Source organism: Stegostoma tigrinum, chromosome 32, assembly GCF_030684315.1.
Source record: "Stegostoma tigrinum isolate sSteTig4 chromosome 32, sSteTig4.hap1, whole genome shotgun sequence".
Classification (NCBI taxonomy): Eukaryota; Metazoa; Chordata; class Chondrichthyes; order Orectolobiformes; family Stegostomatidae; genus Stegostoma; species Stegostoma tigrinum.
The window spans coordinates 28,815,007-28,834,174 of record NC_081385.1 but is presented as its reverse complement, the minus strand read 5'-3'; the positions used below and the strand labels follow the sequence as shown (position 1 = coordinate 28,834,174).

Here is a 19,168-nt window from a genome sequence, read left to right as displayed (position 1 = left end):
AGAAAACTGTTTACTCAGTTCCTGAGGGAGGACCTAAATATCAGGTGACATGCTAAGTTGCCTTTTTTGATTTCTACATTGTATATCAAGTATGCATAAGCACAATATATCACAGTTAGCAATAGGTTATTAGAAAACCCACTAATCTTGATCCCAAATGAAGCTCCATTACTCTGTCACTAACATGGTGAACATCAGATAATAACAAGTAGAAGCAGGAGTAGGCCATTCAGCCCTTCAGACTTGCTCCATCATTCAACAAGCTCATGGTTGATATCATTGTGGCCTCAATTCCAATTTTCTTCCTTCCCATGTCACTGCAACCCTTGAATCCAAACTTCAGTCCAAACTGTGTCTAACCCAGCCTTAAAATTATTTTCTATGCCTCATTGCTGACCCTGAATTATTCAAGAAGTATAATTGGCTGATGCATGAATAAAGATGGTGATTAACTCACAAAGCATGCTTGATTAGGATTCAGACCCCAGATGTCACGCTGGGAAATGTGTGAACCAATGTGCAGTTGAGTTATCCAGATATGGAAACTTGCAGAACTGATTTTTGGCTGTAATTTATTGACTGACTACATCAGCTTTATAGTAGAGAAATCATAGCTGACCTTGATTTTCTGAGTACGCAATCAGTCAAGAGTTTTTGCTACTGATTAGTTTGTACTGATTTCTTTTGGACAGTAAGAGAGACAGTGTGTGTATCTGTGAGATGTGGAACAGCATTAACCTCGTACAATAAAATGCCCATGGTTAAATAATCAGCTACTAATGCTCACTATATCGAGGGATTCTTGGGGGGCAGCGGAAGTATCCCTTCCCTTGGGCCATGAGGTTTGAGTTCAAGTCATAGCATGTCTGCACAGGTTGATTAAAAATATCTGTGGGCCAACACAAAAAGGTGGTCCCTGCGAGGCAGGAGGATGAGGTTGGAGGCTGAATTTCCAGTCATGGACCAACATGAGTTTCAGGAGAGATTAGGGATCAGATTCACTTGAATGGCTTCCCATGTAGTACTAATGATGGTGGATATTGCTGAACATTCAAAGGCACAGAGGCAGCCTAACGTAAAGGCTAAAGCCCACCTCATAGACACTGCTGATACAGGTGAATTATAATGTAAGAGCAAGTAGAACACACAATTACCAAAAGGATCTTTCTGCTTCTATCAGCTCATAGTCACATCTAGATGCTTCTTTAAATTGAGCTGAAGATGCCTTTGCTATTTTATCTTGTGTAAATTTTCACACAGCAGTTCTGCATGCATTGAAATTAACAATTATTGCTACTAAGTAATTTGGAAGGCAACAACATTTGCTTATGCTATGAGAATATGTTTCTGAATAATGTAGAATTGAAAAATAAATATCCATACAATTAGCTCAAAATTGGAATGCAAGGCTGTGGAATTAATTTCACAGAGGCTTAAAATGTGTGGGAGCTCAAAGAGAAAGGACGTGAAAAATACAGAGGAAAAAAATGAGGACAGAAAGAACTGTGAAACAACGAAGCTCATCTGTAACTGTCTTGCAACATGTCTGCTGAGAATAGAGAAAAGGAGAAAAAAATAACATTCACTGGTGGAAAACATCACTGGCAGAGCCAGTTAGAATTCTGCATGGAAAGAGCCCAAGTTTTGTGTGGGCTGGTGATAGGCTGATTTCAGCTAATGACGAAGGTTATGTAATCGGTGATGGTCTAGTTTTAACACCTGCAGAAGCCAATCAGTCCAGAAGATATTGAGAGAAAACGAGAGAGAGAGTGAGAGAGAGAGAGAGAGAGAGAGACAGAGACAGAGAGAAAGAAAGAGAGAGGGAAGACAGCAAGTGTCCACAGAGTACAACATTCGCTCTCAAGCCTGTTGTTTACCTGCATTAAGTAAACCCCAGCAGCAGATTTCAGACTTTAATCCCCACTCATTTTAGGATGGATTGCTGTACTGTATGTATAATTTCTAGTCCATTTTTGTGCTTATTTATATGTGATTTGTCTGCTGAATTTAAGTCTGTTTGTTATAGAACCTTTAGTTTCAAACTCGTACTGATGCAGATCAGAGAGATAGACTGAGTAGAAGGGTAATAACTAAGTGTCAATGGCATTTGGGGAGGAGTTCTCAATGTAAATTACTTCTGTTATCATAGTTAAGGCATCGACTGTCTGTAGATGTTTTTTTTATTTTAATAGAATTAATATGCAATTAAAAGTAGCACAGTCTGATTTGGTGGAGCCATGCCAAGAGCTCTGAGTTGCTTGCTTTCTAACAATGCTGCTTGTATAATGGGTTTTATATTTCATATAAAAAACAATTCTTAATGAGACGCACTTCAGAAATGAAGTTTTAGTTGAAGAATAGATGAAAGGACTTTCTGCATTTTTAACTCTTCAAGTACTGATTTCTTGTGGCTGCTTCAGTGAAGTAAATGTTTTCGAAATCAAAGCAATTTTTTTGTGTGTGTCATAAGTGATATCACACGATATGATATTAAAATTAAAAACTGGTACACATTCAACAAATACTCTTCACCGGAGTTCTTCCCAAAAAGAGACATTGGCTATACTACATTGAAATTGACATTTGGATCATAACATAGAAAGATGCAGGTACTTCCACATCATTACAAAGAAGATAGTACTTGTAGATAATGAAAGCATCTTATGATCCAAAAGATGTGAGTGCTGTATGAAACTTGTCTCAATTTTAAACTTATGGTTTAATTTCTGTTGTACAAAATAGCTAATGGGAGTGACAGATTAAAACCAGCTGGAATATTGGATTTGTGGGCATCAACATAAAGTAACTTAGCATACATTCTAAGCAAGTCTCAGGAAACATCTTCACTCAAAGACTAAGTTCGCAATAATATGCCAAGTAGGGGCAAGAAAAGTAAAATCTGACAGATATTTGGATTGTAGTGAATGTTTCTGGTTTTTACTTATATACTCATAAATGTTGGGAACTGAAGTGATAGAAAGTATATTGACAGCACGGAAGGCATTCAGTGATTAACAGACGAATGAATTCACATTGCGATACCCATTTTGAATTAATTTTGAAGTGAGATTATGTTGACAATTTTGACAATGTTTGAGATAATGCTATCAGGTCTCATTGATACTTTAACAGCAGGATGTCTGAATTTCAATATAGAAATCTTCTACAATTACTTGATAATATTTTCAATAATGTATTGAAATAATTTGCATAAACAACCTGGAAGCTCAATCCTGCTAAGTTTGCCTTGGTGACATGATGATGATTATTATTTTGGGAGTAAATCAATGGTTCAGATTATATGTACCCTCAACAGGATATGGACCAAAAATGGAAACAATGTATCCATTTGAAATTCATGGTGTACACTAAAAATTAACATACAGCAAGTAGCAGTTTTGAAGCTGTAATTATTTGAGGAATATAAGCTTCCACTTGCCTTGATTTGCTTCCATTGCCTCCTCCCTCTCAGCTAAAACCTCCCTAAGCACATTTAACTGGGGAGGGGGGGTATTAGAGGGTGGAGGGGGGCAGAAGTAAGCTAATTTCCCTCAGGTCACTGCAATACTGCTCATGGCCAACATTAAGAATGAGAAATGGAAGTTCAACATACTCTGTTCCCATTTATCCTCTGGGTGCAAGTTCAGTAGGCATATCAATCAGGATTAATACTTGTGCTGAGTTCTGGATATAGCTGAATGTTATCAGTGAATCTGTACAACTGGCAAATGTTGCCTGGAAATGCCGATAGCAAAATGGTGATGACAGTTTTCTTTTGATTCTTGAAGAATCAAAGTCCTTTACTCTTTAAATTGTTTTGTCCCCTTTGCAATGCAGGCATGACTCTACGCCACAATCCATCCTTGGTCAACACGATGGTGGGAAGGGGGTATCTTTGTGTAGACTTTCATTATGATCTTCTCAAAGTGATTTCCAGGCAGATGCGCTAAAAGGTTCCAAGGTTTCAAATTCCCATCTGTGGGTTTGGAATTCATGATATATTTAATGTTGCTAATTAATTCCTTTGCGACTTATGAATGGTAGATCATACATTGTCAACAAGTCACTCTCAAACACAACTGCAGTTTTGCTCTGTGTCAGTTCCATCATTTCAAAATTGACAGCCAATGACTTCGTCTTCCACTGAATATCCTTTGAATTGGCCAGTTTAAAAAAGCTAGTTATGGCGATTCCTCCTTCACCATTACTTGTCTTACAATGTGTATAAGCTATAAGAATCTCTAAATTTGTGTGAAAACTTTGTTCTGAGGTAACACAAATCAGCTCTTTTGATCTCAATTATGCCTCTACCCACAGGACCAGATACTGAATGTGGATCAGTAATGCCTAAATAATGTGATGGGTTCATGGCCATTTCAGTGAACTAAGAGCAAACTGAAGAAATTAAATGAAAGGTTGCTTTATAAAGGTCTCTTGATGCTAGAACACTTTAACATACAGTTTCATGCTTAGCCAGGCATATCAAAAAAGGTATATTGTGATGTCTTGCTACATTAAAGGTGGTGGGCAAATGCAAGTTAATTGTTGAAGTGTAAGAATGTTGTCAGCTTTTCTGTGATAGGGAAAGTTAAGATTAGCTAATGTGCCTGTTCTTGTTTACCATCTGTTGGTCTCTGCTGGAAGTGCGTGTATATGGATGTTGAGTACGGGCTGCATTACACTCAGCAGTGAGGTGTCCCAGTACCTGCTGACACCAAGCTGGCAAGTGGAAAATGGGTCAGTTTGACCAGGAGTGTTTGCCACACAAGCCATCATTATCTTCAGCAGTAGCATAAATCAACAGGGAAATTCAGAATTTGAATCGTTTTAAAAAAATAGTAGTGATTGTGCAAAAATAAATCATTACCACGGAAAACTAGGTTATTGTCAATCGTAGCTGTCCTCATTGCATCCCTCGGGAAAACCTAGCTGGGCTGGTTTCCTACTATTTGATTTGTCAAAGTGTGTGTTTGCGTGTGTGTCTGTGTGTGGTACTTGTTTCTAGGAAGCCAATTAGCCAAGATTAGTGACAACACAGAAGGTGATTTTTTAAAATTACATCTGTAATGAGATTGTTTAAACTCAGCTCTTTCACCACACCCTTTCACCATGCATTATTGAAGAAACCTGTTCCATAACTTATATGTCTGACTAATGCATCATGCATGATGTTTGGCACCATCCAGGACAAAGCAGCCTGCTTAATTGACACTACTTCCACAAACTTTCACTCCTTCCACCACTGGCGCTCAGTCACAGTAGTGTTTACCATCTACAATACGCACTGCAGAAATTCACAAAGGCTCCTTAGACTGACCTTTCCAAAAAAAAACCACTACAATTGAAAAGGTCAAGGACATCAGATACATATGAACACCACCACCAGTAAACCCTCCTCATACTGAATCGAAATTATATCACTGTTCCTTCAATATCATTAAGTGAAAATCTCAGAACTCCCTCCCTAATGACATTGTGGGTCTGGCCACACTAAATGGGCTGCAGCATATCGAGAAGGCAGCTCATCACCATCTTCTCAAGAGCAACAAGGGATGGACAACAAGCGCTGGATCAATCAGCAATTGTCACACTGCATGAATGAATTTAAAAGATCGTTCCCACTTTGATGTGGTTGTATGTATTATTGCGGCGGAGAAATGGTTGATTGCAGCTTTTCAAGGAGCAAGCTTATTTGGAGAAAGAATGTCCAGAAAGTGATAATGTACCATTATTCAAGTGGCACAATTGAAATTCTCTTGGTGTTAATGAGATAAAGGAGTTGATTCTGGTGGTGGGTTACACTTTAAAATAGTTAGAAAATGCTGCTGATCCCTGGATGAATAGTACATGAATATTTTGCCTCCACTGTAAAACACATCTACAAAGAGATCACCTTACCTGGAGAAACCACTGTTAACTTCCATTAATACATCAATCATATTTGGCATTATGTTGAGCTTCTCCTTACACTGGGCTGAAAAAAAATACATAGTGTTCAGTATTGGCATGTATTCCATTGTGCATGGAAGTACTCCTCTCCTGACCTTAAATGGATTATGCAAAAAAAAATCTAAATTAGTTGAACAAAGCTCATGATGTTGAATGCATGTTGACACTTAGAATTCACTCTATGTAATCATGACCTTTGGAATCTCTCAGTTTTGCCACTCTCAATCATCAGCAAAGCAATTGAAAAGTTTAGCAACAATGCAGTCAAGTGGCACTTACTAAATAATAGCCTGGGCACTGAAGCTGAGTTTGGGTTCTGCGGAGGTCACTTGGTGCCTGACCTCATTACCAACTTGTTTCAAACGTGGACAAATGAGCTAAACTCAAGAGACCAAGTAAGGTTGACTGTCCTTGACGCCACAGCAGCATTTGACCAGCTGTGGTGTCAAGAAGCCTAGCAAAACTGTAGTCAGTGAGAACTGGGTCAAAATTTTTCCCTACTTGCAGTCATCCTTAGCACAAAGAAAGATGGCTCCGGGCTTTGGAGGTCAATCATTTAAGCTCCAGGTCATCTCAGCAAGAGGTCCTCAGAATAGTGTACTCGGTCAAACCGTCTTAAACTGCTTCATCAATGAGGTTTCCTCCATCATATGATCAGAAGTGGGGATGACTACGCAATCTCAAACTGAATTCACAATCCCTCACATACTGAAGCAATCCATGTTGAAATGCAAGAAGACCAGGCAACATTGGACTGAGAAACAGTAAGCATGATGTGCAACATACAAGTGTTAGGCAATAACCATCTCCAACAAGAGAGAATCTAACTAGTGCCACCATCGCTGTGCTTTGACCCAGGAGTTAGGTCTGAAGTGTCTTATTAATTTGAAGTAGTAGATTTCCTTAAAACAATAGTACTGTGGCAGGTTCGTAGGAAACAAGCAAAGATTTGTATAATGCTGGGCATTAAGCTAAAGGGAATGCAATTGCACAGAGGTGAAGTTTGAGCATGAAGTTCCTTCGAATATTGGGAGTGAAAAAGATAACATCATCAGTCGAGTAGAGACATGATCCAAAATTGGCAATCAAAACTCCAAGAAAATGCCTTCTAACTTCGATAGCGATTTCAGAAGAAACTTGCCTCCCCAGGTAATGGCTACAATGTGGGACTCAGTACCATAAGGAATGACAGAGGATACAAGAATGAAGACATTTAATGGGAAATATGATGAAGAGATGAGCAAGAGTAGAAATAGAAGGTTATGCTAATAGGATGAGAGTCCTTTGCCCTGTTCTTCATTGTTGCCTGGTAAAGCTGATTCTCTGTTTTGTTTCATTTCAAGTTTAACTGAATGCAATATCCCAATCTGACAGCTCTGACATTAGGCTCTCTTTGTTTCTGTCTGAGAACTCTAATGAATAACCTTGCATTTCCACAATATACTTCGTGCTATATTCAGAAATAAAACACATACACACATATTTCTTGCAATGTTTTAATTGGGACATATTAGAATAATTAATAAACAATAGACTGAAAGGCACTTATTCTTATAATGAGTAAGAAATGTTCCTCAGCAACTGAGATCAGAACTGAATATCAAAAGTTCTATTTTCAACTTATACAGTGTTTAAAATATTACTCAAAATAATTTGAAAACTGAGAAGGCAATAGTTGGTTGACTATTTAACTTATGCAATGCTTCGAACTGACTGAATATGGCATTAAGTGTCACATAATTACAATGCTTCTCAAATGCAGCTCTCCATTTTGAGGGTGGAAATCTAGAGTTGATTGTACGTTTGCAGCAGCATTTTAACGGTGTTGTATGGAAAGACTGTGAGTTTATGGAAGAGTGTGGTAGAAAGATTAAAATGAGCTCACCCAGCAGCACAGGTATTATTTATTCGCTCTTTGGGGCATCATTGTCAGTGGCAAAACCAACATTTGCTACCCGATCTTAACTGTTCTTGACAAGTCAACATCTTGAACTCCTGCCAGTCCATGATGTGTTGGTACACAGGCTGTACAGTTAAGATGGGATTTTGAGAATATTGACACAGGGATGGTGAAGGAACAGTGGTATAATTTCAAGTCAGGATGGTGTGTGTTTGGAGGATGTGATGGTGTACCCATGTGTCTGCTGCCATTGTCCTTCTAGATGTTAGAGGTCATGGGTTTCAAAGGTGTTGTCAATGGAGTCTTTGGGACTACTTTAAAATAAAGCAAAGGTGAGGACTAGACCTAGGTTCAGTTTATTCATTTGCAACTGATCTCCCTTGAAATGTCACCATGAGCTGCTGCCTCCCCTATGGAATAATATCAATTCCAGTGTGATCACTGATTGCCTACGGTGAGCCCCATCAGAGAATTATAATGTGCATACATTCAGCAATGAGTGCTTGTTTCTTTTGACAAGTTTCAACACCTCTACTGACACATTTACACCCAAAAATAGCATCAGTTAGTTGCAAAACAGTTCATTTAAGTTTGAAATAGTAGCAGTCTTTCTCTACTGAAGGCCCAAAATGGAGAAGGACATCATATACTAATGGGCTATATGACTCAATATGGAAATTCAGTATCCAGTTTGACTTTACGCTGGAGAATTTTGAAATGTATGTTTGATAAAGCTATAGCGGTATGGATATGGACTCTGTGAGAGATAAATCTCAAAACAGCATGGAAAGATTCACATGAAAACTGGGGTCTTCCACAAGCACACAAATGTATATAGGAAAGACTTTACATATTACTGACAGATAACAATGCTCCAGAATTGAATAGATGACTCAGTGCTGAGGAAGTGTCACTGAACCTGAAGCATTTCTGACTTCTTTCCATTGGTGCTACCAGACCTGCTGAGATTTTCCAGCAATTTCAGTTTTTGTTTCTGATTTCTAGAATCCACCGTTATTTTGGTTTTCATTAGCTACAGATGTATACCTTGTTTATCCCTTTATATCTTTTTCACTATCTCTCCAGTCAGCTATTTAGATTTTACTGCAGATACCCATCTTTTTTCTCTGCTGCCCAGCCATACAAGGAATAACAAGCCCTTCCACTTCCTATGGGACTCTTGACAGATCATAACTCCTGTACTATGTTGCCACTCTTTTCAGACTCACAAATTCACGTGTTTGTGGTTTCTCCATTAACTTTCAGTTCTGACCTAAACTTTTATCGCAGTGAATTAAAAATATAGAAATGTAATTGGTATTGAGGAGGCCCATGAGAAACTATTGCATTCAGTGGACCTTTTATTGTCAAACTGTGCAAGGAACACATTGAAATTCCATGTATTAATTCTGGCTACGGAATTTATGGTTGTTGCAATCACCTCCTTGTATAATTGCATTGGGAATCTGCTCAACTTACCATTAGAATTGACTGCAGAGCAACTCAAATCCCTCCGTCCACTTAAAAATGCAACAAAATAAAAAGGTTCAACTTGGGTCTAGAAGTGGGTGTTTGCTATAGCAGAAGTTCATGCACATATCCTCAGTTTACCTGATGCCACATTAGCAGAGGTATATCTGATCTTATAACTACTGGAACATGTACTTGATCCCTATGGGCTGTTTTTGAACTGCATGTTCAGCAACTTGTTGTATCTTTCTGTTACTCTCTGGCACTCAATATTTGAATAAATGTGATGTCTGTTTTAGCTTGAACATTTTAGCCTGAACATATTAGCCTGACAATTAGATACTTGCTTCTTTTGAAGAAAGACAGCATGATAGGCAAATCATGCAATCACTAGCTGTTGATACCACTCCTTGGGAAGTATGATAGTAACAATCATTAAGAAAAACAGAAAATGCTGGAAACCTGGCAGAGTCTCTGGAGAGAGAACTCATGGATATTTCAGATCTTTTATTTTATCTTTCATATCAGAGCCTTTAATTAGCGTTCTGATGAGAATTTGTCAACTGAAATATTAAATCTCTTTGTCCCGCAGTGCTGTCTCATCTGATGAGTATTTCTCACATTTTCTGTTTTTATTTCAGATTTCCCGAATCTGCAGCTTTTTATTTTTATGTTGGAGTAATTATTAATTCCAGAAACAGAGGGTGTTCATTTTATTTCACAGAAGCTGTTCCAAATGCAGATCTGCAGAATAAATTCTGTATCATTTTACACCAATTCCATATTTTTCTCTTTCTGTGCCTGTTAAGGTGAAGCATATCAGTGATGCACAGAATTGTATCAGTGATAATGGGAACTGCAGATGCTGGAGAATCCAAGATAATAAAATGTGAGGCTGGATGAACGCAGCAGGCCCAGCAGCATCTCAGGAGCACAAAAGCTTACGTTTCGGGCCTAGACCCTTCATCAGAGAGCTCTCTGATGAAGGGTCTAGTCCCGAAACGGCAGCTTTTGTGCTCCTGAGATGCTGCTGGGCCTGCTGTGTTCATCCAGCCTCACATTTTACTATTATAGTGATGCACAGAAGCTCATTTTGACTCTCTCATATGCCAAAACCTCCTGGATCAGTTGCAGTATGACCTCAATACAATTACTCACTTTTACACAGTTTTAACATTGTGCCTTTAAATTCATGTTATTGATTACTACGTCAGAAGTCTAATGGCACCAGGTTATAGTCCAACAGGTTTATTTGAAATCACAATGAAATTGAAGGAGCAGCATTCTGAAAGTTTTCAAATAAACCTGTTGGACTATACCCTGGTTTTATGTGACTTCTGACTTTGTCCACCCCATACCAACACTGGCACCTCCACATCATTGGTTACAACAGTAACAATATATTTACAGTCTCAAATTTTGGTCATTCTTGTTGCCTCGCTAAGAATTTGTCTGTTCAGTTCTATTTTGTGCAGGATTCGACACAGAATAATGAATTAGTGTGGTCAGGTTCCAGCTGCATAAATATGTCTCAATTAAGATTTATTTTAATATAAACATTTCATCCTGGTGACTGATTCTAGTTTCAATGCCAATTGTTAGACAGTGGTTTATTCTACTACAGCATCACTTGCTGCTCTGAGATGAATTGAACTCCAGATGTGAACAGGAGGTGTGCATCACCATTGAGGATTTCAAGATTATAGAGCAGCCAAAGTCTATTAAGAATCCAGTGAAACAAGACTGAAGCTTCAAACGTTAAAAATATTATTTTATCAAAGGTGACAATAGTAGGCATATGTATGGGCAAACATAGATTTGAATCTTGTTTTAATTTGTTTCCATACTGCAATTTTTCCCTATTCTCCCTCTGGTGTCTCGACTGTTAGTCATTCCTCACCCATGAGCCTAGACTGTGAACATTGAGTCCAATGCCCAAAGTGCTTGCCCGATGTCCACTCATGCTCCTTTCTCAGTAATATTGGAATAATAGTCATGTAGTGGCCCTGGCTGGATTTTCATTCTCCTGGCTGAGGCTCTGATTCTGAGTGGGTTGTCACAGAATCACAACAGTGTAAAAGGCCATTGCCTCATTAACTGTTGCTGGTCTACTTACAGAACATGAACTGCAGCGGTTCAAGAAGGCAGCACCCCACCACCTTCACAAGGGCACCTGGGGTCAGGCAATGGTTGCTGGCCTGCCAGCGATGCCCATGTCCAATAACTGAATGAAAAACAGATTTCTGCCCATTGTATCTACAATGGTTCTCCAAATGAGTGTCTCACTTAGCCTATGAGGAGGTATAGTGCACTGTTTAGTGAAGAGAAGCTGCTGGATTCTATGATATTTTGAGGTAACTATTTATTTACATTGTAATAGCTATGCAGATATTTTTAGCCAGCCTCTTCTGAAGTATTAAGCGGTATCTCTGGAGTGGGTAAGACTTGAACCTAGGCTTTCTAAGTCAGAGGTGGGGACACCACTGCTGTGCCATACGAGCCCACTGCTACTATCTATATATACTACACCAAACAAGACTTCAGTGTTGTTGCTTCTCTCTCAAGTCTGTCCATCATCAGGTAATCTATTTCCTCATTATCATTGCTCCTTATTTACATAAACATTAACATTTTACTGCAAAGGAGCCAGGGTTTTTGTTTCCATATGTGGCTTAGTGCTGCACCAGGCATCGTGACTATGGAACTGACAAAAGTATCAGTCTGATACTGGACAAATTCAAGGAGAGAGAATCAGATAGTTAAATGGATGAGAATGTTCTTTCCAAACTCACTTGGCCATGTCTCTTTGCTGTTAATCTAAGGTGCACATTCCTTTCATAAACATTACTTTATCAACTGGGAATGTGTTGGAGAGGAGGTGAGGTGTGGGAGGAAGGCTGGATACTCGGAGTGGGAGAAGGCAAAGAACATTTCTGCCCATCCACAGGAGTACAATGTTATGGTACACACGCCCACTGGTTTGTTAAATCCAATTGGTTTTTTCAGTAATCTCTGAACCAAATAAAATTCCATGCGTATTCTTTATCTTCAACATGTTTGCTTGGAGATGAGTGAACGCTTATTTTGGGACAGCGATGATTTTGTGAATCACTCGGATCTAATAACTTGCTTTCTCCCCTCTCCTTATGTTCAATGAAGGCCAATAAGGAAGAAACCTGCACAAAACATGAGGAAGAAGATATTCTCGATATCCCACTCGACGACGAGGAGGCAAATGCAGCTGCTGCCAAAATCCAGGCAAGCTTCCGCGGCCACATGACCCGGAAGAAGCTGAAGGGGGGCGAGAAGGAAGAGTCTGAGCAGAAGGTAGACGGCACGTTGGAGTGTGAAGGGGACGCTTCTGCAGAAGCACCTGAGGGAGCCGGCAACTCGGGAGCAGCTGAAAAGGGAGGGGATGAAAGTGGAGGAGAAGTGAAAGAAGAGGCTGCCATCAATGGGGGCCAATCAGAATCAGGTAGGCACTCATTCTAAATTAACCTTGTTGATGGGCATGCCTTTCCCTAAGTCTGATGATGAGGATTTCCCTCTTTGACTCCCTACCACTTCCTCTTTTTAAAATCACCTCAAACCTATAATTTTGATATTTGTTCACCTGCTTGAAAGGCTCCCTTTTTAAAAGCTCTGTGTCAGTTTTGCTTGATAACGCACCTGGGCACTGTGGGACTTGAATGATGTTGGACGTGCCTGAACTCCACAAGCGGAGACAGATAGCGACCTTGTTGGGGACCTGCTGTTCGATTTTTGTCTTCATTGCCAGCCAGTAATCCAGAAGAGTGCACAAACCAATAATTGAACATGCTTTGTTTATGGTTTATTGAAAAGAAAAATATCACACCTTACAGTCTTGTTTGGACTCCTTATGAATTTGGCATTTTTAATCTGAGTATGAGCTCCAAAGAAAATTAGAAAGTTAATTTGACCAGCCAACAGCAGTTCAAATATTGGGAATTCTATCGCAAATAAGTCAATTCCTGACTCCCAAAACCTGTCCATCATCCACATAACACAAGTCATGATCCACTTGCCTGAATCAGTGCAGGTCCAACAATATTTGATAAGCTTGACACCGACCAAGATAAAACAGCCCTCTTAATTGGTAACTCATCCACGGTTTTAAGCATTCACTTTTTAATATTAGCAAACAGTGTCTGTACCATCTACAAGGTGCACTGTAGCAACTCAGAAAGCCTTCTTTGACAACACCTTCCAAATCTACAACTTCTGTCACCTAGAAGAAAAAGAAAATGGCACATGAGACATCACCACCTGCACACACTATCTTTGCTTGAAGAAATATTCTTGTTTCTTCACCGTCCCTAGGTAAAATATTGGTATTCCCCTTGCTAGCAATGCTGTTAATATACTTTCATTAATTAGCTGTGGCAAGTTAATTAGGGAAGCAACAGTCTTAGTGGTATTACCGCAGACGTGTTCATCCAGAGAGTCTGATAACATTCTGGGGACCTTGGCTTGATTCCTGCCACAGCCGGTGGTGGAAATTAAATTCAATAAAATATCTGGAATTACAAATTTAATGATGACCATGAATCCATTGTCAATTCAAAACCCATCTGGTTCACAATGTCCTTTAGAGAAGGGCCTACATGTGACTCCAGAACCACAGCAATGTGGTTGACTCTGAACCTAGCCAGCAACACCGTCATCCTGTTAACTAATAAAGACCACCTTCTGAAAGACCATTAAGATGGGGAATAAATGCTGACATTATCAAAGATTCTCAATTCTATGCACAAATTTAAAAGTAAATGTGGCTGCCAATTTATCCACAGAATGGATCAATAAGACAGTATCATGAAAAGAATGTGGTTTTTAGCTTTAGATTGAGGGATATCCTGCCAGAAGTATTTTGTATTCTTCTGAGAAGGCAGATATGTTCTTGAATTAATATTGCATTTAAAAGATCGTGTTTCGAAGAATGCACCTTCAATACGATACAGGAGTGGGACTTTAACATAGGATTATCTGAAGTCAATGGAATAAAAATTGGGCATGTTCAATAGAGAACAGATGCTTCATCCTTGCCAAATTCTGTCTGGACAATGAATAACCACCTAAGTGCCACACTCAAAGATAGCATATTATATAAACATTCAGTTTCTGGGACCCATACTGCATGAGGTTAAGCATGATATTTACTGATTGATAAAAACTTTTTTCTGATACCTTTTCTCAAGAACACAATAAATTTCAAGGTGCCCAACTGTGTGGGCAGCTCTTGTAAATGGAGGATATAAATTATTATTGGTTATGTTCACTTGCTTGTATTAATATGCTTGTTCTTAATATTACATTAAATTTTTTTCTTCATTGTCATAAAACAGCTGTCAACCTATTTGTTTCAGTTGGATTAATGTTCCTTCAAAACAGAACGGGATGGTATTTCAACAGAATATGAGGTGTTTACAACAGTAATTTTGAAGATCCTCTCATTTATCTACCCACACTTCTTTTCAGTATTTGCAACAGTCAAACCTTAAGAATTTGTTGAAATCTTTAACTAATCTCTTTCTGTCCAGGGAGAAATACATGAAGCTCGGGTTATTTTTATCGAGGCAACACATGAGATCCAAAGATGGCAATATGCCTGTGTTAGTTTTACATCTGCAGTTTTGCAGTCTAGGTGGTAAGGACCAAATGGATCATTACACCTGGGAACTAAATAGACTTTTAAAGGAGTTGCAGGAACTTAGCAATGTATTACAAAGAACAGCTATACAGGTTATACTGTGTGCTGCATGGATGAACTATAGAACCTAAGATGTGCTAAAAACTCAAAAATGCACGACACAGAGCAGTAGAGTGAAATGAGCAATGTATTGTGCAAAAGAGATTGAAAACAGAACAAAGAAAATTACAGTACAGTAACAGGCCCTTTGGCCATCCAAGCCTGCATTGACATGCTGCGCATCACAACTAAAACCCATTACCCTTCTAGGAACTGTATCCCTCTATTCACATCCTATTCATGTATTTGTCAAGATGTCCTTTAAAAGTCAGTATAGTATCTGCTACCACTGCACCTCCCCACCGACAGCGAGTTCCAATCACCACCACCCTCAGTAAAATACTTGCCTTGTATGTCACCTTTCAACCTTCCGCTCACACCTTAAACCCATGACCCCTGGTAATTTACTCTTCCCCTCTGGGAGAAAGCTTCTGACTGTCCAGTCTGTCCAGGCCCTTCATAATTTTGTAGACCTCGATAAGGTCCCTCCTCAACCTCCATCATTCCAGTCAGAACAACCTCTCCTCATAGCTACTGCCCTCCATACCAGGCAACATCCTGGTAAATCTTTTCTGTACCCTCTCCAAAGCCACCACATCCTTCTGGTAGTGTGGTGACCAGAATTAAACACAATATTCCAAATGCAGCCTAACTAAGGTTCTATAAAGTTGCAACATTACCTGCCAATTTTTCAACTCAATGCCCTGCCAATGAAGGCAAGCATGCCATATGCCTTATTGTAGATACTTGTATTATGTTACTAAATCCATCTGGACCTAGAAATGAATGTTGCATCTCATCACAGCTGCCTTCAACCAATCTGTTTCTCTGTGAAGAATCTTGGTAGGGAGGGGGTGTTGTTGTCCACCAGCTGGAGAGAGACCTGAACTAGCTTCTTAAAGCTAGTTTCTTTCCCCTTCTTAAAGCAAATTTAAATCAGAGTGCAGGAGACGATGGGGCACTCAATAAACTTAAGGAGGATATAGACAGAATTTTAATCAGTAAGGGGTTATGGCGAGTGGGAAAGAAAGCGGAATTGAGATCAAGAAGTGATCAACCGTGATATCTAAATAGCAGAGTCAATTTGTGGGGTTGAATTGGCTACTTATGCCTCTAGTTCTCATATCCCTATGCTATGCCAATTAAGCATTGACAAGGTCACTGGTGAGCCTTTGCCTGGAATTAAGATCATGAGCCCGGCAGAGCTGCTGGATAAGTGCAGGCGGTATAAACTAATGGGTACATTTCTAATGGGGATGCAGAAATGGAAGGATCTGGGGCGTATATGTACACTAATCATTGAATGTGGCAAGGCAGTTTGAGGAAGTAGCTCAACAGACATATGGGATCCAGCAATTTATACATAGAAATATCCAGTATAAAGGCAGAGAAGCTGTGATGACCCTTTATAAAGCATTGCTTTAGTCTCAGCTAGAATATTCTAATCAATTGTGGCCACCCATTTTAGGAAGAATGTGAAGATATTAGAGAGGGTACAGAAAAGATTTATGAGAATGATTTAAGGCACAAGAGACTTAAGTTACATGGATATATTAGAAAAGCTGATGTTATTTTTCTAAGAAGTTTGAGAGGAGATTTGACGCATTGAAAACTTTTGAGTATCTAGGCACAATAGATAGTGAGAAATTATTCCAACTGGTAGAAGTAAAATAAGAGGATATGAGTTTAAAGCTATTGACAGCAGTATTAAAAATGTCATGATAAAAATAAATACTTTATGTCGTATGTGATTCTGATCTGGAACATATAACCCGAGAGTGTGATGCAGGCCGATTCATCATGTCATTTAAAGTGGAACTAGACCATCTGGAGGAAATAATTTCCAGGATTACTGGGACAGAATGGTGGTGTAGGACAAGGTAATCTTACAAATGCTAGCATGTGCTTTAACCACTCAATGACTGATTTAATTTTGCCAATAAGTATTTTGTGTGGTAAATTATTAAGAGTCTTTTGAACATCCAACGGCAAAATATCAATGATACTACCCTCAAACATCTTTCCTGTTGCTTCATCAAATTTGTTGAATGATTTGCCTTTAATAAATCAGGCATAATCAACAGCTTTAATTTATTAAGGCATTTTTTAAAAGACAAATGCATCGTTCCTGATTTTGTAAATGCCCATCATCAACACTAAGCTGAGGGACATATAGTTACAATCTTGAAAATAAAGAGAAGTATAATTTCAACTCTGGAGTCCTTTGATACATATCAGATGAGGATTGGAAAATTGTGGGTGAAGGCTCTGATATCTCTAGCCTTATTTCCCATAACAACTTTCTGCCTGGACAGAGGGATTCCTCTGCTTCAAGTAATGTCAGACATTTGCATCCTTCCTCTATTTTTATCATCTTTACTTCTCTAATAGCTTTTCCTTCATTGTGACATTGATAGTATGATCTTCTTTCGTGAAGACAGAATTAAAGTATTCATGTGCTATCTTAGATATGCTTTCTGCCTCCCGAAGAACACTATTTTGAGATTTCAGTGTATTTATAACAAACTTTTGAGTTTCTTTTCATGTTGCCACCGATTTATTTTCATACATTCTCTTTCCCGTCCTGTTTTCTTTTTGCAGTTCTCTGTGCTGCTAGTTTCAGCTTGAATCTTCATTGAATAATTGTTTATTTTCCATTTTCGCTGCTACTTTTGATTGCAGTGCACCTGGACCAGATAAATTTTCAGCCTCCCCAACTGAATATGTTCACCTTTTATTGTTCCTCGTCCTTTTCCATTGTTATTCTCGAACTGTAGATGTTATGATTACTGTTTTCCAATGGCCTTGTCAATGAGAGATGCTTAACTCTGTTCCCTAGTACCAAGTGCAAAGCTCTGCATTATACAGGTAACTAATAGACTTCTCAGTGAATCGAACGAATACATGCACAGGTTCACGGTTTATTGCAGAGATACCTTCCTCAAGTTAATTAATTAAATTGCATGTCAAGCAAAGTGTGATTAAAATAGAACCGAAAGCACAGCACCCCTACAGTATGGAAACAGGCCCTTCAGTTCAACAAGTCCACACTGGCCCTCAGAGCATCCCACCCAGACACATTCCCCTGTAACCCACTTGATCTACACATCACTGAACAGTATGGGAAATTTAACATGGCCAATCCACCTAGCCTGCACATCTTTGGACTGTGGGAGGAAACCTGCACAGATATGGGGAGAATGTGCAAAATCTACACAGACAGTTCCCTAAGGGTGGAACTGAACCCAGGTCCCTGGCGCTGTGAGGCAGCAGTGCTAACCACTGAGCCACCGTGCCACCCCACAAGTTTCTGACAAGAGCCATTGTCTGTAGTTTTTGAGGAGTATTTATGGTACTTTAATTCATAATATCTTAGGTAAAAATAGATATTACATTATACTGAAATGTGTTTAAATAAAAGTAATTTCAGAAGAGACCCAGCTGATTCTCATTCAGACCACTGCATGATTTGTTAGATCTAGCAGATTATGCAAGATTCTGAAATTATCTGATGCACATGGACATCTTTCATTATAACACGCAGGGGCAAAGTTCCGAAATTGATTCAAACAAATTCTTAATGATTTTCCATTAATTGTAGCACACTAGTCAATAAAATATATTAATGAGCAAATTAGGATAATTCCATTGTACCTTATGGAGATTTGTGAATTTATCATCTGGAATTAAACTATTTCACTGTTATTTGGGGAGTTGAACAAGTTTTTAAGGGACTTCGTGGTGTGCTTTGGGACACGGAGGATGAACTATCATGTGTGTTGGTAGAGGTTAGCATGGCAGTCACCTTCCTGTTGCTGCTTGCATTTTATAAATGGCCTTCCATCAGACCATTTCAGTCCCTTAGGGAGTCACTTATTGGCTTCTTTCTGTTGTAACTGATCATGCTGTATGATCTATTTAGACTATTGGTCACCACGAGAGATATATTGCCACCTTAATCCTTTGCAGGTCAGGATTTACAGGACTCATTTGATCTAGTATGGTAGACAGAAATCACTAGGTAATCTAAAGAGATGAGCATTTTTGCTTTAAACGAGATAAGGCACATGTTACGTTGATAT

At 39.0% G+C, this 19,168-nt stretch overlaps 1 protein-coding gene across 2 annotated transcripts in view; it reads left to right on the top strand.

Annotated features, from left to right (window-relative positions):
* The window catches only part of nrgna (neurogranin (protein kinase C substrate, RC3) a), a 140,334-nt gene that overhangs the window by 71,913 nt on the left and 49,253 nt on the right, over nt 1-19,168 (top strand). The window contains exons 1-2 of one of the 2 annotated variants that reach the window (XM_048562338.2): nt 1,719-1,949; nt 12,479-12,794. In XM_048562338.2, coding sequence (XP_048418295.1) covers nt 1,935-1,949; nt 12,479-12,794 — 331 coding nt within the window. In that variant the 5' untranslated portion in view covers nt 1,719-1,934. Of the gene's footprint in view, nt 1-1,718; nt 1,950-12,478; nt 12,795-19,168 lie in introns of those variants that run through there. The other variant, XM_048562337.2, reaches the window with a different exon arrangement.